Source organism: Myotis nattereri, assembly GCF_964212035.1.
Source record: "Myotis nattereri genome assembly, chromosome: 16".
NCBI lineage: Eukaryota > Metazoa > Chordata > Mammalia > Chiroptera > Vespertilionidae > Myotis > Myotis nattereri.
Window position 1 is genome coordinate 3,776,148 of NC_138091.1, and position 18,702 is coordinate 3,794,849.

An 18,702-nucleotide genomic window follows, 5' to 3' on the forward strand; every position below is an offset into this window, starting at 1 on the left:
ATGATCAGCGCCCCTGACGTGGTGGCCTTCACCAAAGAGGACGAGTATGAGGAGGAGCCTTACAATGAGCCGGCTCTGCCAGAAGAGTACTCGGTGCCGCTCTTCCCCTTCACAAGCCAGGGAGCTAACCCATGGTCCAAACTGTCCGGAGCCAAGTTCTCTCGGGACTTCATCCTTATTTCCGAGTTCTCGGAGCAGGTGGGACCCCAGCCCTTGCTGACCATCCCCAATGATACCAAAGTTTTCGGTACTTTTGACCTCAATTACTTCTCCTTACGGATCATGTCTGTGGATTACCAGGCTTCCTTCGTGGGCCATCCTCCTGGGTCTGCCTATCCCAAGCTGAACTTCGTGGAGGACTCCAAGGTGGTGCTGGGAGACTCCAAAGAGGGCGCCTTTGCTTATGTGCACCACCTCACCCTGTATGACCTGGAGGCCCGTGGCTTCGTGAGGCCCTTTTGCATGGCTTATATCTCAGCAGACCAGCACAAAATCATGCAGCAGTTCCAGGAGCTTTCGGCTGAATTTTCCAAAGCTTCAGAGTACTTGAAGTCAGGCAACAGGAAGGCCTTTGCTGTGGAACTTGAAAAAAAACTGAAAGACTTGGATTACACCAGGACAGTGTTGCACACGGAAACAGAGATCCAGAAGAAAGCCAACGACAAGGGCTTCTACTCATCGCAGGCAATCGAGAAAGCCAACGAGCTGGCCAGTGTAGAGAAGTCCATCATCGAACATCAAGACCTTCTGAAGCAGATCCGCTCATACCCTCATCGGAAGTTGAAGGGGTCTGATTTGTGTTCTGAGGAGATGGAGCATGCTCAGGATCAGCCTGACCAAGCACCCACTACTTCCAACCCTGAGGAGTGTGCTGACACAGACCTTTACACCTGCAGACCTGCCTACACCCCAAAACTCATCAAAGCAAAGTCCGCCAAGTGTTTCGACAAGAAGTTGAAGACCTTGGAAGAGCTCTGTGACACTGAGTATTTCACCAAGACCCTGGCTCAGCTCGGCCACATTGAGCACATGTTCAGAGGAGATCTGTGCTATCTCCTGACTAGCCAGATTGACAGAGCACTACTAAAGCAACAGCACATAACAAACTTTCTCTTTGAAGACTTTGCAGATGATGATAGGATGGTAGAGAAACAAGAAAGCATACCCTCTAAGCCCAGTCAGGAGAGGCCGCCTTCCAGATCTCTAGAAGAATGCCCAATTCCTCAAGTATTAATTAGTGTTGGCTCGTACAAGTCCAGTGTGGAGTCTGTGCTGATCAAGATGGAGCAGGAGTTTGGAGGTGAGGACTGTAAGGAAGTGGAGGTGGCAGAAATGAGCAGTTTTGATCTCCATGGAAACTTAGACTACCTGGATATGGATATGAAAGGGAGTATCAGCAGTGGTGAGAGCATTGAGGTTCTAGGCACGGAGAAGTCCACCTCTGCGCTGTCGAAGTCTGACAGTCAGGCCAGCCTCGTGGTGCCACTGAGCCCCCAGGTGATCCGGAGCAAAGCAGTCAGCCACAGGACCATCAGTGAGGACAGTATTGAAGTCCTCAGCACCTGCCCCTCTGAGGCCCTCATCCCTGATGACTTTAAGGCCAGCTACCCAAGTGCTATTAATGAAGAAGAATCATATGCAGATGATAATGAGGGAGCCATCCATTTCCAGGCAAGCATCAGCCTAAGCAAGCTGGGTGAGCCAGAGGAGGGCAGTTTAGAAAACACTTCGTCACAAGCAGACTCCTGCTGCATTGGGAAGGAGAGTGACAGTCTGCTGGTGCCACTCACCACTCCGATCCACACACTCTCTGACGAGGATGGAGTAGTGAGCATCCCCCCACAGCGCTACAGGCAGAAGGACCAGGGGTTCTGTGTGGACTATGCAGTGGAAAATGCCAACCCTTCTTCCCGAGACAACAGTTCTGAAGGCTTCCCTGCTTATGAGCTGGACCCAGGCCAACTGCTGGCTAGCAGGGATATCAGTAAGATCAGCCTGGACAACTACTCGGACACCACCAGCTATGTGAGCAGTGTGGCCTCCACCAGCTTGGACAGGACTCCCTCCTCTGCTCATCCCACTGGCCCCTCTTTTGAGAGGCATAAAAAGAGGGCTGGCCAGAATGCCTTAAAATTCATCCGCCAGTACCCCTTTGCCCACCCAGCCATCTACTCCCTGCTCAGTGGGAGGACACTTGTGGTCCTGGGGGAGGACGAGGCCATAGTCAGGAAGCTTGTGACAGCATTGTCCATCTTCGTCCCCAACTACAGCTGCTATGCCAAACCCGTGAAGCACTGGGTCTCCTCCCCTTTGCACATTACGGATTTTCAGAAGTGGAAGCTTATTGGCCTGCAGAGGTAACTGGTTACAGGCAGTGGGGAAGGGCCTGTTACATGTGCATGCCTCGGGGTGAGGCTAAAGTCGGTGTGGTGGACCAGAATCAGGAGGCCTGGCTTCCAGTCTGGACCCAGCACCAACTCACCATTACTTTTGGCAACTCATTCCCCTTCTGTTTCCTTTTCTATTAGTCACATGAGGGGATTGTAGTTCCTCAGTGGTTGCCAGTCCTGGATTGCATCCAGTTGTGCCAGAATTATGGGAGAATTTCATTTTATTTATTTTAAAACATGTTTTTATTGATTTCAGAGAGGAAGGGAGTGGGGGGCGGGGGGGGGCGCGGAGAAAGAGACAAACATCAGCGATGAGAGAGAATCCCACTGGGGATTGTGCCTGCAAGCTGGGCAATTGGGCAACTGGGAATCAATCACTGAGCCACATTGGCCGGGCGTATGGGAGAATTTTAAAAATCACAATTCCTGGGCTCCATTTCCAGAGATTCTGATTCACTTGGCCTGGGAAAGGCTGGACTTCTAGATCTTGGGTCCTTGTTTATCCTCAAATTTACACTATGGTGTAAATGACTAACAAGTGATCTGCGTCTGAGAAAGGGCTGTGGTAATAATAGGAGGGCAGCCATCACTGACTGGTGAGAGGGACATCAGAGGGCTCCAGTGGCTTTCACTCCACTGTCCTGTTTGCCTTTGAAGGCTGTCTTAATAAGGAAATGCAAAAGCCAATTCATTCTTCCTCTCTGAATGCTTTCTATTTCATTTCCTTATGCTTTAATAGATTCTTTTTGTTTTTCCAAATACTGCTTGACAAATGTCTGACTCAAGGGACTCTCTTTCAGTGTATGCACTGTGTTCAGTTTCCTCAGCCCCTTCTCTGCACCCCACTTTGCTCATCCGTAAAACAAAGGTTTTGAGCTAGGTTATCATCAGAGTCCCTGCTGACACATAGGAAGGGCAAAAATATCCACACTGTAGTCAGCCATCGTTTGTTCTAATTTTCTGACTTCCCCTTTACATGGGTTCCTAATACCAGTGAGGTCACCTTCCCGTCTCCTTGTGTCCACCCTTCTTTTTTTTAAATATATTTTATTGATTTTTTACAGAGAGGAAGGGAGAGAGAGAGTTAGAAACATCGATGAGAGAGAAACATCGATCAGCTGCCTCCTGCACATCTCCCACTGGGGATGTGCCCGCAACCCAGGTACATGCCCTTGACCGGAATTGAACCTGGGACCTTTCAATCCGCAGGCCGACGCTCTATCCACTGAGCCAAACCGGTTTCGGCGTGTCCACCCTTCTTAATGAAGTCACCTGGACTTAACTAACCCCTTGCTGCATTAGGCTTTCCTCAGAGTCATCATGGTGGGATTCAAACAAATACCACTTCTATGTCATGACTTGACTCACTTGTTGAGAACCTACAAGCCATTCTGGTGGGTGCGGCGCTATCAGCTGGAGGTACCTGAGCAAGGCCATTGCTCTGGAAAAATTTGTAGTTTAGGAGAGAGGGCAGACAGTGATCAGGGCCTTGCCATACGGAGAGATAAGAGTTCTAACAGTGGGTGTTTTGTGTGTTCTAAGAAAACAGCATAATTTAGTCATGCCTGGGAAGCAGGAAGGGAGACTGGAGAAGGCCTGGGGTCTTTGAATGACCTGGAGGGTGGACTTGCCCTTGTTGGGTAAGAGTGATGTCATGGGATGTGGTGTGATGTGCCTGTGACACCTGGACAAGCTCATTCCTTGGGCATCATAGGAAACCAGTAAAGTCTTTGCTTACAGATGTAGAATCCGAGGGTCAGTAGGTTGGATGATGGCACTGATGGCTTTGTCTTGCCTCCCAGCATCCTCACCCTCTCTGGGCCTCAGTGTCCTTGTCTGTACAGAGATTGCCTCCCTGGCTTTGGGATAGACCAGTGGTCAGCAAACTGCGGCTCACGAGCCACATGCGGCTCTTTGGCCCCTTGAGTGTGGCTCTTGCACAAAATACCACGTGCGGCGCGCATGTACAGTGCGACTGAAACTTCGTGGCCCATGCGCAGAAGTTGGTATTTTGTGGAAGAGCCACACTCAAGGGGCCAAAGAGCCGCATGCGGCTCGTGAGCCGCAGTTTGCTGGCCACTGGGATAGACCATACTGAATCTGCACAGGTGTGGGAAGTGAAGTGTGAGGCTCTCAGGTGCCTGTGCCGTACAGCTGAGGGACACGCCTGGAACTTGCTTCTTCCGATGTTGTCTGGCCTCCTGATAAGGAGTTTTGAGGGAAGCAGAAATGGAGGAAGAGTTAGAAGAAGCAGCATCTTCTCAGAGAAGTGGTGGTGCCATAGGTGGGACTGGGTGGGGGCGTCTGAGCTTTCCTGGGAGCAGCTGGGCCTGAGGCCAGTGTGATCAAGATAGGTGGCTGGAATGGAGGGCAAGAAGATGAGGCTGTGCTGCTGCAGCAGCGCCTTGGTGGGCTGGATGTGCCAAGCCTCAGGAGGTGTTTGGCTCATAGTCCGGCCCCCTTGGCCATCTTTGGTCTGGATGCCTGCCACAGATCCCAAGGCCCACCTTTATTCTAAGGCCACTCCTCCAGAACCTTCTGGCCCGGGGCCTCTCCTGTGGAGGCTGAGACACATCCCCCTTCACTCAGTGGCTTGGCTTTTCTTTCCAACCAAAGCAGGCTCATCGCCACCTGCTCTGCCCCTGGGTCACTACCTGGAATATAACAGATGCTCAGTAAACGATTGTCAATTACACAAAGTGACAACATTCAGGAAGGAAAAGTTATTACGAGATTACCTTGGTCCCAAGTGACTGTCAGTCCATTTTACACACCATCTTGGGTCTAATACAAGCCCTAAATTCCAGAGTCTGTCGGTCTGTGAAATCTGGTCAGCCAGCCATTTGCCAGACGACAGGGAAAAACGGATGTAAAGGAGGGTTTTACGGAGCTGCTTACTAGACTGACCGCTCCGACTTCCTCCCTCGCTGAGCAAACCCTGCCTGCCTACCCTGGTGTGCAAGGCAGTGGGAGCAAGAGGCCAAATTTTTGCAGGCCTGGGTCTGCAAAAACTCCTGGCCAGTGGGCAGGACAAGAAGACAGCTATCACCACAGTGGTCAGTGTCAGGCATTCTTTTTTTTTTTTTTTTTTTACTATATTTTATTGATTTTTTACAGAGAGAAAGGGAGAGGGATAGAGAGTTAGAAACATCGATGAGAGAGAAACATCGATCAGCTGCCTCCTGCACACCCCCTACTGGGGATGTGCCCGCAACCAAGGTACATGCCCTTGACCAGAATCGAACCTGGGACCCTTGAGTCCGTGGGCCGACGCTCTATCCACTGAGCCAAACCAGTTAGGGCGACAAATAAGTCTCAGAAAGGTTAAGGAGCTTGACCAAGGTCATAGCAAAAAGCAGAGGAAGGGATCAGGGAAGGCTGGAGAAGGCTGCATTGGATAAGCCATGTACAGAGGGAGTGAAGGGTATCCGGGCAGAGCACATAGGCCGTGACGTGGAGGCCCCATGGCAAGCTTGGCAGGGTTGAGTCTTTGGATTAGTAACAGATGAAGCCTCAGAGGTCAGCAGGCAGCAGGTCATACAGGAACTTGTTGACCATGCCAAGGCATTTGAACTTCATGAGGGAGGTGAGGAGCCTTTTGAAGATCGTGATGAGCAGGTTTGTCTTCCAGAAAGCCAGTGAGTGCTGGCCGGATGGGAGCTGGCCCAGAGACAGGAAGCCCCACTCCCAAGTGTTTGCCTCCACTTCCTGGCCCTTGCTCTTCTTCCTGACCTTAGCCTGTGTGTTTCAGAGTGGCATCCCCTGCCAGTGCCAGCACCCTTCACGTTCTGAGCCGCTACAGCCGCTACACAAGCATCCTGGACCTGGACAACAAAACCCTACGCTGCCCCCTTTACAGGGGCACCCTTGTGCCCCGGCTGGCAGACCACCGCACTCAAATCAAGCGGGGCAGCACCTACTACCTGCACGTCCAGAGCATGCTCACCCAGCTCTGCTCCAAGGCCTTCCTCTACACCTTCTGCCACCACCTGCACCTGCCTGCCCACAACAAGGAGATAGAGGAGTTGGTTGCCAGCCGGCAGGCAAGCTTTCTGAAGCTGAATCTGGGTCTAGTGAATGAAGATGTCAAGGTGGTCCAGTACCTGGCTGAGCTGCTGAAGCTGCACTATATGCAGGAGTCTCCTGGGACCAGCCAGCCCATGCTCAGGTTTGACTATGTCCCCAGTTTTTTGTACAAAATCTGAGGTCAGTTCCAGCCACTGTGACTCCGGGCACAGGAAGGAGAAGGGTTGGCGTGACATGACCAAGCAGTCCTCTGAGTGGTTTAGACTTCTGGTGTCATAGGTGGGAAGGAAACCAAGGTGGCTTCAGGCAGCTTGCAAGTTGGACTTGGGCAGAGGGAGGAGCCTGGCTCTCTGAAAGCATCCAGGACAGTAACAGCTCTCTCGTCTCCCTGGTAAGGAATGGACCTGGAGGGAGCTCTTGGCCTCCCAAGGACTGGTAGCCAGGCCAGAGGAAAGCCTCAGTGGGGTGGGATGAGGGGCAGGAAGGCAAAGCCATGATGGGAGGACCATGTGGCCACGCTTATCTTCACTGAACACTTGAGTGGCAAAATCAAGTGACACAGCCTGTTAACTGGAATGATTTTGTGGAAAACAAGAGGGTGGAATATCCGTTGTCTCATTCAAACCCCAACTGAATGGCCTCCTAGAGCCTGTCATCCAGGGGAGGCCCTGAGTGAGGGGAGGGAGAAAGCTCTGCCCCGCTGGGTGGTGGGGAATGTCAGCCTCCAGGCCGCAGTGCTGAGGGAGTGAGCAGCTCCCTGTCCCCTCCTCCCTTCCGCACCCTGCACAGCGTTCCCACAGGCAGCGGGAGAGAGTGCAGTGTCACTAGTCCCCAGCTGTCAGTGGGAACTGCTCTTTAGGTCGAGAGCCCAGCCAGGGCCGGGGGGCCCTGAAGCCAGCGCCACTGTGTGAGCGATGAAGAGCCAGCAGGGCCTGGCCCAGCAGTGTTTTGGCCAGAGTGAGTCAGCACTGTTCTCACCCAAAGCAAACCCTTGCGACCACTTCACTACCTCTCGCGGGTCTCTCAAGCACGGGACGGCAGAGCTCTGTTCAGCTGGCGGGTGTGGGTGGGCAGCCCAGATGGTGGTGATTCGGGGCTGGCATTTCCTCCAGGCCAGAGGACAGCTGTCTTCGTGGACCTGCCTGGCAGGTTGCACAGGCCTGGCGTGTGGGCACTTCATGGCAGCTACTTCTGCCCATGTGTGACTCCCACCTTCTCAGGACATGTGCCCAGGTCCACCCACCACAACCTCCCTGAGCTTCTTACAGTTGCCACTGGTATGTAGATGGAGGGTTTCTTGCAACCTTGATAATTTTATACCTTTCTTTTAAAGCTGTTTCCCCCCTAAGTAGGGAGAACTCTCGGTATTACTGCTTTTTAATTTGTTCCCACAAACTTGTGATAAAACAACCCTGAGCCAGTGACAAGTGGTGCTCCTGGGCGCGTGTGCGTATCTCCTGGGGCCGTGCCCTGCGTGCTGAGACCTGGTCTGCCTGTCAGTGTGGGGCGCACCACTGAAGTCACAGAGGAGAGGCACCCCTCTGGTGACTAAGGAGGGTTTGCGTCCCATCACTCCTTTGGTCCCTCCCTCGTCCAGGTCCTCTGCACAGGATACGGCCCGTTGGCTCCCACCCAGCAGTTTCTGGCCAGTCCCCATTCCTGTCAGGGCAGGGATTTCCTCCAGAAAAGGGGAAGGCCTTCTCGCGTGGCTGTCTGTGGATGTGAGTTCGCCCCTGAGGCCGTGACTGAGAACTTTGGTGGTAATTGGTGTTGCTTACACTTGGTTTCCTTGTACCTCCGGCTGTTGCGTGTTCACACACAAGACGGCGCTCCCGGAGCTGCCGGCAGCTTTGACAGGTGAGGTGTTGGCCTGCGGGAAGGCTGCACAGGAAGCCTGCTTCTCTGTGAGCTCCGGGCCTGCGACCGGCTCCCCTCCTTCGTGTTCAAGATGCTTCTTTGTTTCTAACTGGGTGGCTAATTGCTGCCACTTAGGCCTCCAGGAGCATGAGCTCGTGCCATCTTACCTCCCAGGGGAGAAAGGCCTTAGGGTCCCAGGGACAAGATGGACAGTGACCACTGGCACCAGCACTGATGTCTCATTCCTGTTTCCCTCCGACACAGACTCTGGTTAACACTGTTCTCATTGGAAACGGACATGGGCAGGGGAAACGGCCTTCTAGGAGCCCACCGCTGCGTCTGCCATAGCCGTCCGCTTTGGAGGGTGTGTGCTCAGAAGCTTGGCCCCAAGGACAGTCCCGAAGGCCTGAGGACTACGGCACGGCCGTGGCTGTAAGCAGGAGAGGCTGCTCCGCGGCGCGGGCCAGAGCCCATGGGGCAGCGCACTGGAGCTGACTCCGCACGGAGAAGCGCATTGGCCTCACTGAGGACAGGGTGAACTCCAGGATTTAAATTTGGGTTAAAATCTAACTTTTCAGGGAGACAGTTTCAAAGGATTGCCTGATGCCCAGTGTGTTTCTTTTCAAAGGGATGAAAGTGGCACTTGGGCTGGGAGGTTTGGGCAGAAGCAGTTGAGACTGAAGTGGGACCTACCAGATGCAGCTATAAAGGGTAATGGTGGGGAGCCCTATGCAGCGGACTGATCATTTCTTCAAGAACTGTGGTTTGATGCTGTCCTGTAGTATAGCCCAGTGTTAATAAAACATTTACAAATACTTCCCAGACAGTCAAGGACATCGGTGCCCCTATTAATTCTTCAGTCCCACAAAGGCCCAGGCACTGAAACTGAGTTTTCTTCCTTTACCTGCCTCCCTTCCCTTTGTCCACGCAGTCCCCGTCACAAGCTGCCTGGGCTGCAGTCACGTAGTGACCGCCAGGAGCTCCGTTAGCGCTCGGCTGAAGCGTCACAGCACCCAGCCCGAGCTGCTGCCTCCGTTTCCCCAGGGGCCTTGCTCCTGTAGTGTGACCTTTGAAGTTTAGAAATTATGACTTTTCCATAGTTGACTGCAGTGGCTGAAGTTACACACATTACACCAGATTTGGAAATGGGCCATGGTAGCTCATCCTGTCATTTCCCATTTAGCTTTTAACTTTATTTCAGGTTATTGTATTCGAAGTATAGTAGACTTCAACCCCCAACAAACAACAAATCGCATTTCAAAATCCAAGGAAGGCCAATATTTCTACCCAAATGCCAGGCCTGTTGTGGTACAGTGACGTGTGTCTGGAGGCCAAGAGTGGTCCTGAAGATCTTGCCTTTGCACTGACCACCGCATGCCCCACTCCCGGCCCAACGCTGCAGGGCAGGTCAGCTGCTGCTGCGTCATCTTTTACAGGTGGTGGCACTCAGCTGGTGGCCAGCTGGGGGTGGGGGGACTTTGGAGGCACTGATTCCCCAAGCTAGCAATCAGATGCTACCTCCTATTTCAGAAGAATGTGTTTTGGTTCGTGCTTTGAATCAAACCAGCCAGCTTTCTGAATTTTCTCCAATACTGTTGAAGTGAAAAAACTGGAATCTTTAAAAGATAAGGAAAAAGCATCAAGTTTCTGCTTCTGGCTAGAAACAAAAACGGTCTCAGCTGATAAGGCTGGAGCACACCAAGGTTTCCTGAGCCTTTCTCTGTTGAGCACTGACCTAACATGGCCTCACCTAGTAAGGGAGGCCGCAGGAGAGAGGAGTGGGCACTTTGCTGCTGGTGGGGAGCCCTGGCTTCTGGGGCTACACAAGGGGTCTTGGATATGTCCCTTCGTCTTCAGCTGGGGAAGAAACAAGCCCCTAAAGGTAAGCCTTTGAGCAGTGTAACAGCTCCCAGATTGAGGCATAGATGTGGGTACCCGCGTGCACTCACCCAGAGACTGCGCTGGAGCAATCGCCAACACACTGGACACTAGGCCACAGGTGCCTTCCAGGCGGGGCCACAGGGAGCCTCGGCCTCCGAATGCCCGGCGCTGCTGGCGGCTGCACAGTCGGGCTAAGAGAAGCCGCCTATAAGGCTGCAGTGACAAGCATCGTCTGTGAGGGAATCTCGTTTGTTATTTTTGGAAAGTATTTTATTACTGCATGTTCTGTCCACATCTGTGAATGGGAGTCTGACCAGCATGTGAGCTGCAGTCGTCACAGTGGCGAGCAAGAGTATGACAGAGACCCGGTGACAGTGGCTCCCCGGTACGGTCGCACCAGAGTTCAACCAGAGCAAATGCCAAACAAACAGTACGAGAAGTGTACTTTTTAAGAAATTAATTTATTTGAGTTATTTTTGAAATATAAAAATGGGTTGTATTTTTTAAAGCTGTAATTCTTGTAGACATTCAGTGGTTAAAAATTTGTGCTTATTAAAAATGGTCATTTATGTTTTGCACCTCAGCTTTATGAAAAATAAAGTTTCTCTGGGAAGGTGACATTTGGCTTCTTGATCACAGGAGGGAGTTCTCTTGCAGGACGAAGGTCCCTGGATGAGGCTCCCCAGGGGCTGCGTACCCTAGGCGCTCCCACCTGCCCAGCTGCAGGGCGAAGACCACTGCCGCAGCGTGCGGGGCTGCTACTCGGAACCTGCCGCTGGGGGCACCTCTACGGGCATGTTTGACTGAGTTCTGAGCCAACACACAGAGCAGAAGGGTCAGGTTTCCCTCTGCAGTTGGAAGGTCATGGTTCAGTTTCCTGTGCTGTCCACGGGGAACAAGCTACAAGCTTGGGTGTTTCTTAGCTGCTGCAGTGAGTCAGAGGAAGCCCAGTAACTGAGGGAAGGTAAGTAAAGGTCCTGGAGTCATTGCACTAGCCCTGCCCTGCCCACTGTCTCAATGAATGAAGGCTAAGTAGGATTTCATTTTGACAGAGTAACTGTAACAGAGCTGTGAGAAAGTGAGGTTTAGATTTATACTCCTTAATAATTGGTCCCAGAATTACTAACAGTGGGGCTTTAGCAGATTTTGATTTGTGAAGATAACATGAGAAAAGTCCCAAAGAAACCTCTGCGGAGAGCACCCAGAAGCTGACCAGGCCCTGTGTGGGGTGGTGCTTCTCAAGGGCACTGTGTCCTTGGTCCTGACGCTCCCGGTGCAGCCGGTGGCTCCTCTAAAAGTCCGGCAGGCCGGGCAGAGGGAAGAGAGACGCGAAGCTCTCCACCTCCTCCCGGAGGGCTCGGATGGCCCCACGGTGCCGCTCATCCCCTGCTAGCTTCTCCTTGAACTCCTTCAGGCTGGCCTTGTCCCCAGCGTCCTTCTGAATCTGCAGAGTCAGTTCTATCCCTGTGTGGCACATAAATGAGTCCTCTGGGACCAGGAAACACACCCAAGACCCAGATACCCCAGCTGGGGGGTGACAGCCGGAGGGATTCATGTTCACCCCAGAAATGATTCTTGTATGCACCCTCCGTGAGCAGGACAAGTTTACAAAGGTTTCAGATCAATGGTGTGCTAAGTGATTTCTGCTGTTGCCTGTCCCCAACACTCAGCCTGGACACAGAAGCGTCCCTCAGCGGCTGGGTCGCCACTGTTCAGAGACGCCATACACACAGTATGAGGTGTCAAACTCCCAAACCGATATCCTTACCTTTGTGAATAAAGTGGGCTACTTTCCGGAACTCTGTTTCCAGAAGTCCTCGGGACGTCAGTGCTGGGGTCCCCAGTCGCAGCCCACTGGGCCGCAGGGCGCTTCTGTCACCTTCAACAGAAACAGGCTCTGTACTTGGGCCGCACTCAAACTCACCTCTGACCACTGCGTTGAAAAGGGACCCTTGGGCAAAAGAACAGGCCTGCAGATGCCAGTGTGTCTGGTGAGAAGGGCACCGACCCCCACGGGAGAGGCAGGAGCAAGGCGCAGGCAGCGGCACATCGAGGGCTCTGCTTTAACAGTAAGAAAGTCACCTTCTGTGACGTGGCCTTTGCTCCTAAAACAGGCCAGCCTCTGGGTTCGGATTGCATCACCATCCTCGTTAACAACCTACTGAGAGCCAGCCTGCTTTCCAGCGACCCGGCCTCCCTCCCTGAAAAGCCTTCTCACCACTCAGCACCCCCTCGCCCGGTCCTGGCTGGAGCTGGGCGAGGCAGCCCAGGAGAACCCCCGCTGAGCTCCCACCCGCCAGGGCACAGGCACCCTTCAAGCATCTGAGCCAGTTCTCACAGCTGTAACAGCCCGGAAATGCAGACAAGCGTGGAAGAGAAGAGCGAGGAGGATTCTCACCTGGGCAGGTGTTCTTGTTGCAAGCAATAGAACAGGCTTCTAGCACCTTCTCCGCCCGGCCACCATCTGTGCCTTTGGAACGGAGATCCACGAGGATCAAATGGTTGTCAGAACCACCTGGAAGCCAAGTTGGACATGTAAGGATGCAGATGGTGACTCCATGCGAGTGGAGGAATTTCTCTCTCCTAGGAATGGGCCGGGAGGACGGGGCTGAAGCGGATGGGGCAGGACAGGGAGCCCCACCACGTGTCCTGGAGGCTTCACTCGCCTCAAGGAAAGACGCTCAGGACCCGAGCTGAACAGAAAGGACCGAGTGGTGCAGGGTGCTCGGCGATGCAGCGGCTGAGGCTGAGGGGAGAGTGGCCAGCCTGCCCACTGCAAAGACCCAGCCGCCGGCTGCCCGGCAAGGGCCTCGGCTGCCTGGGAGGGCCGCTCGCGCAGTGCCGCTCAGGATTCCGCCTTCTCTGACACGTCACCTGGGCAGACCCCGCCCGTCTCTGAGGCCAATCTTCCAGCTCCCTGCGAGGCAGCAGGGGGTGGGCCCGTTTACGGGACAGCGGGTACCCGCTCCCGCTGCTGAGCACGTGCTGGGCGCCAGCACTACTGGCTGTCATATCTGATCTCTACTCCTGCGAAGGGGATCGTAGCAGAGTGGCGCAGATGAAGATGGCGAGGCGACAAGAACATTCTGCAACTGGCCCAAGCGCCCAGAAGTCTTCCAAGTACAGTACCCGGATCTTTCCGCTTTGAACTCTCATTAGTACCAAGTCACTGACTTGGGCAACAGCTGTGACTTCAAAGATGCCACAAACCAAGTCAGCACTTAGCTCTGGACCTTACAGCCCAAAGCTTAAGGCACAGTCCCCACAGCCTCCCACTTTCTGGCCGTGGCTTTAGGCAGGCAGCTCAGCACTGTGGAACCTCAGATGCCCATCTGTAACCTAAGACCAACAACATGCAAGGCTGTCGTGAGGCTGAAATGAAGGCCTGTGAATCGTGCTTGGCCTGCGCCAGGCAGGCTGGTACCAGACATGCTGGCTGCCATCACAGTGACCATGACCAGCTTCAGTCTTCAGAGCAGAGTGAATGAGGGGCGAGGACAGGCCAGGAGCTCAGGAAGTGCGGGACTCACTGGAGGCTCTGAGCAGCAGGGCTGAGGGGGTGCCTGTATCAGACGGAGTTTGGCCTAAATCCTGGTGATGCCAACCAAGCCTGGCTCCCGACCAGCATCACCTGGGAACTGGCGGGAGGCAGAGCCCGCCCAGGCCTGCATTAATATGCACATCCACGTTTGAGAAACTGACTTAGTGAACCTGGAAGGTCACAGGCCAGACAGAACCCTGGGGCTTTCTTCCCGGAAGATGTGGAGGAGGGAGGAAAACGCAAAGAAAGGAAGTGAAGGAAAGAGATGCTTCTCAGAGAACATGGCTGAGAACATGGCATTTGCCCAGCTCAGCTGCTCACTGGCCTAGTTGGGAGCCCGCTCCTCAGACGAGGGCCTGTAAAGGCAGCAGGCAGGGGCAGGCACCTGCATCCACAGGGGAGGAGGACCCACCTTCCTGGGCCACCTCTGCTGGCACAGATGGCAGCCGGCGAGCCCAAGAAAGCTGCCCTTCCTCTCAGTAGCTAAGTACGCTCACTGCCTGCCAGCACCCGGGCCATGCTGACTCAGCCTGCAGGGACTGGGCAGGGACTGGGCACGGCCCCCGGAGCGAGCCCTCACCACCACGTCCAGCTCACTCAGGGCCACCATCTCTGAGTTAAGGCAAAGGCGAGCATAGTGGAGTCTGAACTCCCTGGCCTCCCGGCAGGTGGTCTACTGCACCGTGGCCCTTGGGGTGAGTGGGGTCAGTCCTGCAGACCAGGCCAGGCACCGCTGTGGGGAAGGCCCTGGCGCCGCCACCCACCGTACGTGAGCGCAGTTCCCAGCCTCTCGGTGAGCTCAGGGACGCCTTAGGCCTCACTGGCCCAGCAGGGGAGGCAGCTGTCCCCGTGTGAGGAGGGGAAGGCCGCAGGGCACAGCAGCGCCTCTGGAGGTGCCTGACTCACACCCCGCAGCCGCAGCCCAGGGCCCTGCTACAGCCACACCTGCCTGCATGAGTCAGAAGCAGCAGGGTCACGGCCGAGGTGAGTGGGTGCCACCCAAGTTTCTGTTGTACCTGTTACTATTTTGTAGCCCAGCTCCGTCAGGGCCTCGGCCAGCGCCCTGCAGTTGGCCACCACCTGCTGCTGGTACACCCGGAACTCTGGAGTCATGGCCTGCTTCAGAGCCACGGCCACCCCTGCAGGGAGACAGAGGTTAGGAGGCAGGACAGAGCACAACACAGGCTGAGACTCAGAGACCTGGCTCTGCTCGGGCTTGTTTTCCGTCGTCACGGAAAGGGGTGGATGACATCCCCCAAATGGCATATGTTTCTAACCCTACAGTGACCTGGCCACGCGGCCAGACATCTTCTGTTTGAGGCTGTGCTTCTGAGGCAGCCTTTCTCCCAGGCGGGGGAGTTTGGTGCGGGTAAGCTTGCACAGGAGAGCTGTTCTAAGTGAGGCAGAGTTCGCAGGCAATCCTCTCCGCTCCACAGATGAAAATGCTGCTTAAAGCTGGGCGTTGATGCCAAATTATGCAGCCCTTTCAGGTCAGATTCTAGGTGAGGGTGCAGGCCTGTGTTCAATCCTGCGGCGGCTGACAGGCACAGAAACGGAGAATGCAAAACGCACGTGCTGTGTCCCGCCAGAGGCGCCAGTCAGTGTGACGGAGGAAGAAACTGCAGATGCTGAGCTTGTGGGTACAAAATGGGACAGGGAAACACCCCGGGAGGTGCCGGGCCGCCCACTGCCTGGTGCCTGACCTCCCCCCGCTGCCCCCCTCCCTCCGGGGAACACTACTGCTTCTCATGGTGCAGGTTGGACCTTTGTCCTGGGCTCTCCTAGCAACCGCTTTGCTCCAAAGAAGAGAGTGGAGTGACTGAGGTCGTCACAGGTTTTCTGAGCCGCTTGTACTAAGAGGGAATGAGTCAGGACTGCTTGCTGGGGTCCTGGAATCAGGTCCAGGAGCCACAGGTGCGGATGCAAGGCCAGCGGTGCTAGGACCCGACACAGGTGCCCCTCCCCCACACGTCAGGGGAGAGGCATTTTGTCCTTGCTAGGCCCCTCCCTTTGCCACGCCTCTTCCAGCTGTCAAACCCTCCCCTGTTGTTTCTTAAAGAGAGCTCCACACAGACCAGCCCGGCCGGGCTTGGCTTCCCCAAGGGGTGGCCACACGTGTCCCTGCCTTGTGACAGTCCGTTTCCCTGGGCTTCCTTGTTAGCATCTCCTAGACGGGGGCGTTCCTCTCGTTTCTCCCCAGCGTGGAAGTCCTGGCACGACTCCGGTGGATAGGTGAGGGGGAGTCGGGCCACAGCGAACAGAAGGGGAACTGCGGCATGGGGGCTGCTGTGGGTGAAGGGACGGCCTCCGAGGCTGGGGGGCGGGGGGGTTCTGGAGGTCCTACCAGCAATGGCGTGGTTGTGGGGCCCGCCCTGCAGCCCTGGGAACACAGCAGAGTTGATGAGCGACTCCAGGTTGTACAGAATCTCTTTGCCGGTTTTGGGGTCCGTGCTGCGCACTCCTGGATGAAGAAAAAGATCAGAATGGGAACCACCAATGGGCTGTTTTCTCCGCCTGGACTCAAACCCAGACTGCGGAGCTGTGGGGCGCTGCTCCTGGAGGGGAGACCTGCACGCCATGCTGCGGGCAGAGGGCGCTGGCTGCCAGGTGGGCAGCCTACCCTTCCACACATGGAATGAAATGACGAACATTTCCCTCCAGGAGACCGTCACAAAGAAAACGCCTCGGGCATATCTCCTCAGAGAAGTGCCAGAGAGCGCTCTGCCAGGATGACCACTCTGAGGAGATAAGACTCATGTGGCTGGAGACGGGGACTACGGCTCCCCTGGGGAAGGGGTTACTAATCAGCACTAGGAGCACTGATGTGTGCAGAGCGCGGCTCTCGGCACTTCGCCTGCGTTAACCCGTTACATCCTCACCGCAGCCGGCCAAGGCAGGCGCTGCGGCTGGTCCTGCCCCGGCGCTGAGGGAGGGGCACAGGCTCACCGCTGGCCCCAGCTGGCTGAGTCGGCAACCATCGCCCAGGCGGGAGGAGGGCGACCTGCCCCTGACACCTCAGCGCACGGAAAGGACCACAGGGTGCAGAGGCGTCCACTGTACACGGGTGGCCAGGCAGGGCCGGGGAGGAGCTGCTGACGGGGTTCGAGAGACCCTGTCTCTCGAGGGTGGCTTCTTTGCGGACGCCAGGCCCCTGCACAGGCCCACATGGCTCTCACATGTGGGAGTCCCAAAATATGGGGGGCGTCCACACACATGTGGGCTGGAAGCATCCCATTACTGGAGAGGGAAACTCCTTACTGCAATGATAAACGGCGCTATGACTTGTACATCGAGGCCTTACAGCTTGACTACTACTGGGAGTCTTTCTCTAGAAGAAACATGGCAAGTTCACCAAAATAATTCTGTGCCAGCGCCCCTGGGTGCCTTGGCCAGCCGTGCACGTCTTCCTTCCCCTCCGGCACCTGCCGCACCAGGAGGCCGCCCGGCACGATGCCCTCCTCCTCCCCCGGGGCCCACAGCTGCGCTCCGGGCTTCTCTCCAGGTCCCCTGAACAGCGGTCATTACCCCTAAGTAGCTCTTTCAGACCCTCATGTCTTCAAGGCATCCCAGGCCGGAGTCTCCCCAGCCCCGTAGGCGGATGTGAACACCAAGGAGAGGAGAGGAGAGGAGCCGGCCCTCGCGCACGCCGCCGCACTGAGGAGCACACCTCGCCTGTAGAAGATCATGCCCGCGCGGCAGCCTCGCAGGGTCTTGTGGGTGGTGGTGGACACCACGTGGCAGTGCTCGAAGGGGGAGGGCACCACGCCAGCCGCCACCAGCCCGCTGATGTGCGCCATGTCGGCCATGAGATACGCCCCGTTGTCATCGGCAATCTTCCGCAATCGAGCGTAGTCCAGGTTTCGGGAGTAGCAGCTGGTTCCTAAGGTGGCAAAAGCGACCCCATAGTCAGAGATACCCACAGCCAACTGCGGCCGCGCACGGCGGCCTCGATCGGCACATCCGAAAGCCTGGAGGCTTCTCCCTCCACAATCTGAGGACAGAGATGAAGGATGTGCTCGAAAAGCATCCGGTGTCAAGGCAGCCACTCTGATCTCTGCCTCTTCCATGCCCTGGTGTGGGACGGCCCCCCACCCCCAGCCAGTCAGGGATTAACATTTCTAGATGCTTCTCCGGGGACAGCCTCGGACCTATTCCACCGGCGGCTAATTGTGGCAAAACGGACATCCGTCCTGAGAGAAGGGTACACTTGGACCCAAGAAGCTCAGCCATCCGGGCAGAAACCAGCAGTGAGCAGGGCGGGGCGAGGACTGGGAGCTCCCACCGCAGCTTCCCGCCGCTCGTCCCCCGCGGTAATGAGGTTCATCACCTGCGATAATGAGCTTCGGGTGGAAGAGGCGGGCGTTTTCCTCCAGCTGGTCGTAGTTGATGTAGCCAGTGTCGGGGTTCACCTGTAGGAAGCCACGGACACGCAGGCTCAGGCGCCTGCACCCCTCCCCGCGGCCCTCCCCCGGGACTGGCGCTGGCCGTCAAGGGTCAGGCAACTCCTTCCACCTGCCCAAAGCTGCCTGCCTGCTCCTCTCCGCCATGAAGACAGGAAGGTGCCCAGGCCAGGCTTGAGGGTGAGGTGGGGGACCCTCATGTGGCATGCCCCTGTGGTGCCAACAACCAAGTCTCACTCACAGACCCACGAAGCCCCGAGGGTTCCGGGAAAGTGAGCCACCCCCCCAGGGTCTCCTGGGTGAGAAGGAACTAGGAAGCCACTGTGGAGCCACAGGAGCGAGGCGAGCGAGCACCCCGCATGCAGGCGCCGAGGCGGCACTTTCAGGAAGGAGCCAGCGGGCCCACCGACGGCTCCTCAGTCGCAGCCCAGGGAGGCCCCAGAGAAAGTCGTGGGCTTAGAAAGCCTCAAAGCTGACCTCCCTCACTGCTTGTAAACCTAGGACATCCAAGACTAGACGCAGCGACCAGACCTAGGAACTGCATTTAGTGAGGCACTGGATGTAGGATCGAAAGCCAATTAAAAAAATCAATTAAAAAGTCAATTAT

The 18,702-nt window shown here is 55.6% G+C and overlaps 2 protein-coding genes across 2 annotated transcripts in view; one reads left to right on the forward strand and one right to left on the reverse strand.

Annotated features, from left to right (window-relative positions):
- Positions 1-10,770, forward strand: SMCR8 (SMCR8-C9orf72 complex subunit; the record flags this gene model as incomplete). The annotated part of the gene is made up of 2 exons (XM_081109108.1): positions 1-2,357; positions 6,142-10,770. 2 exons carry the CDS (start codon positions 1-3, stop codon positions 6,593-6,595), a joined length of 2,811 nt encoding a protein of 936 aa, XP_080965234.1. The 3' UTR covers positions 6,596-10,770.
- SHMT1 (serine hydroxymethyltransferase 1) overlaps positions 10,605-18,702 on the reverse strand; it is a 25,077-nt gene continuing 16,979 nt past the window's right edge. The window contains exons 6-12 of the mRNA XM_081109109.1: positions 18,023-18,104; positions 17,363-17,575; positions 16,040-16,156; positions 14,712-14,834; positions 12,553-12,669; positions 11,923-12,033; positions 10,605-11,618 (exon numbers count right to left, since the gene is read on the reverse strand). Coding sequence (XP_080965235.1) covers positions 11,446-11,618; positions 11,923-12,033; positions 12,553-12,669; positions 14,712-14,834; positions 16,040-16,156; positions 17,363-17,575; positions 18,023-18,104 — 936 coding nt within the window. The 3' untranslated portion in view covers positions 10,605-11,445. The remainder of the gene's footprint in view (positions 11,619-11,922; positions 12,034-12,552; positions 12,670-14,711; positions 14,835-16,039; positions 16,157-17,362; positions 17,576-18,022; positions 18,105-18,702) is intronic.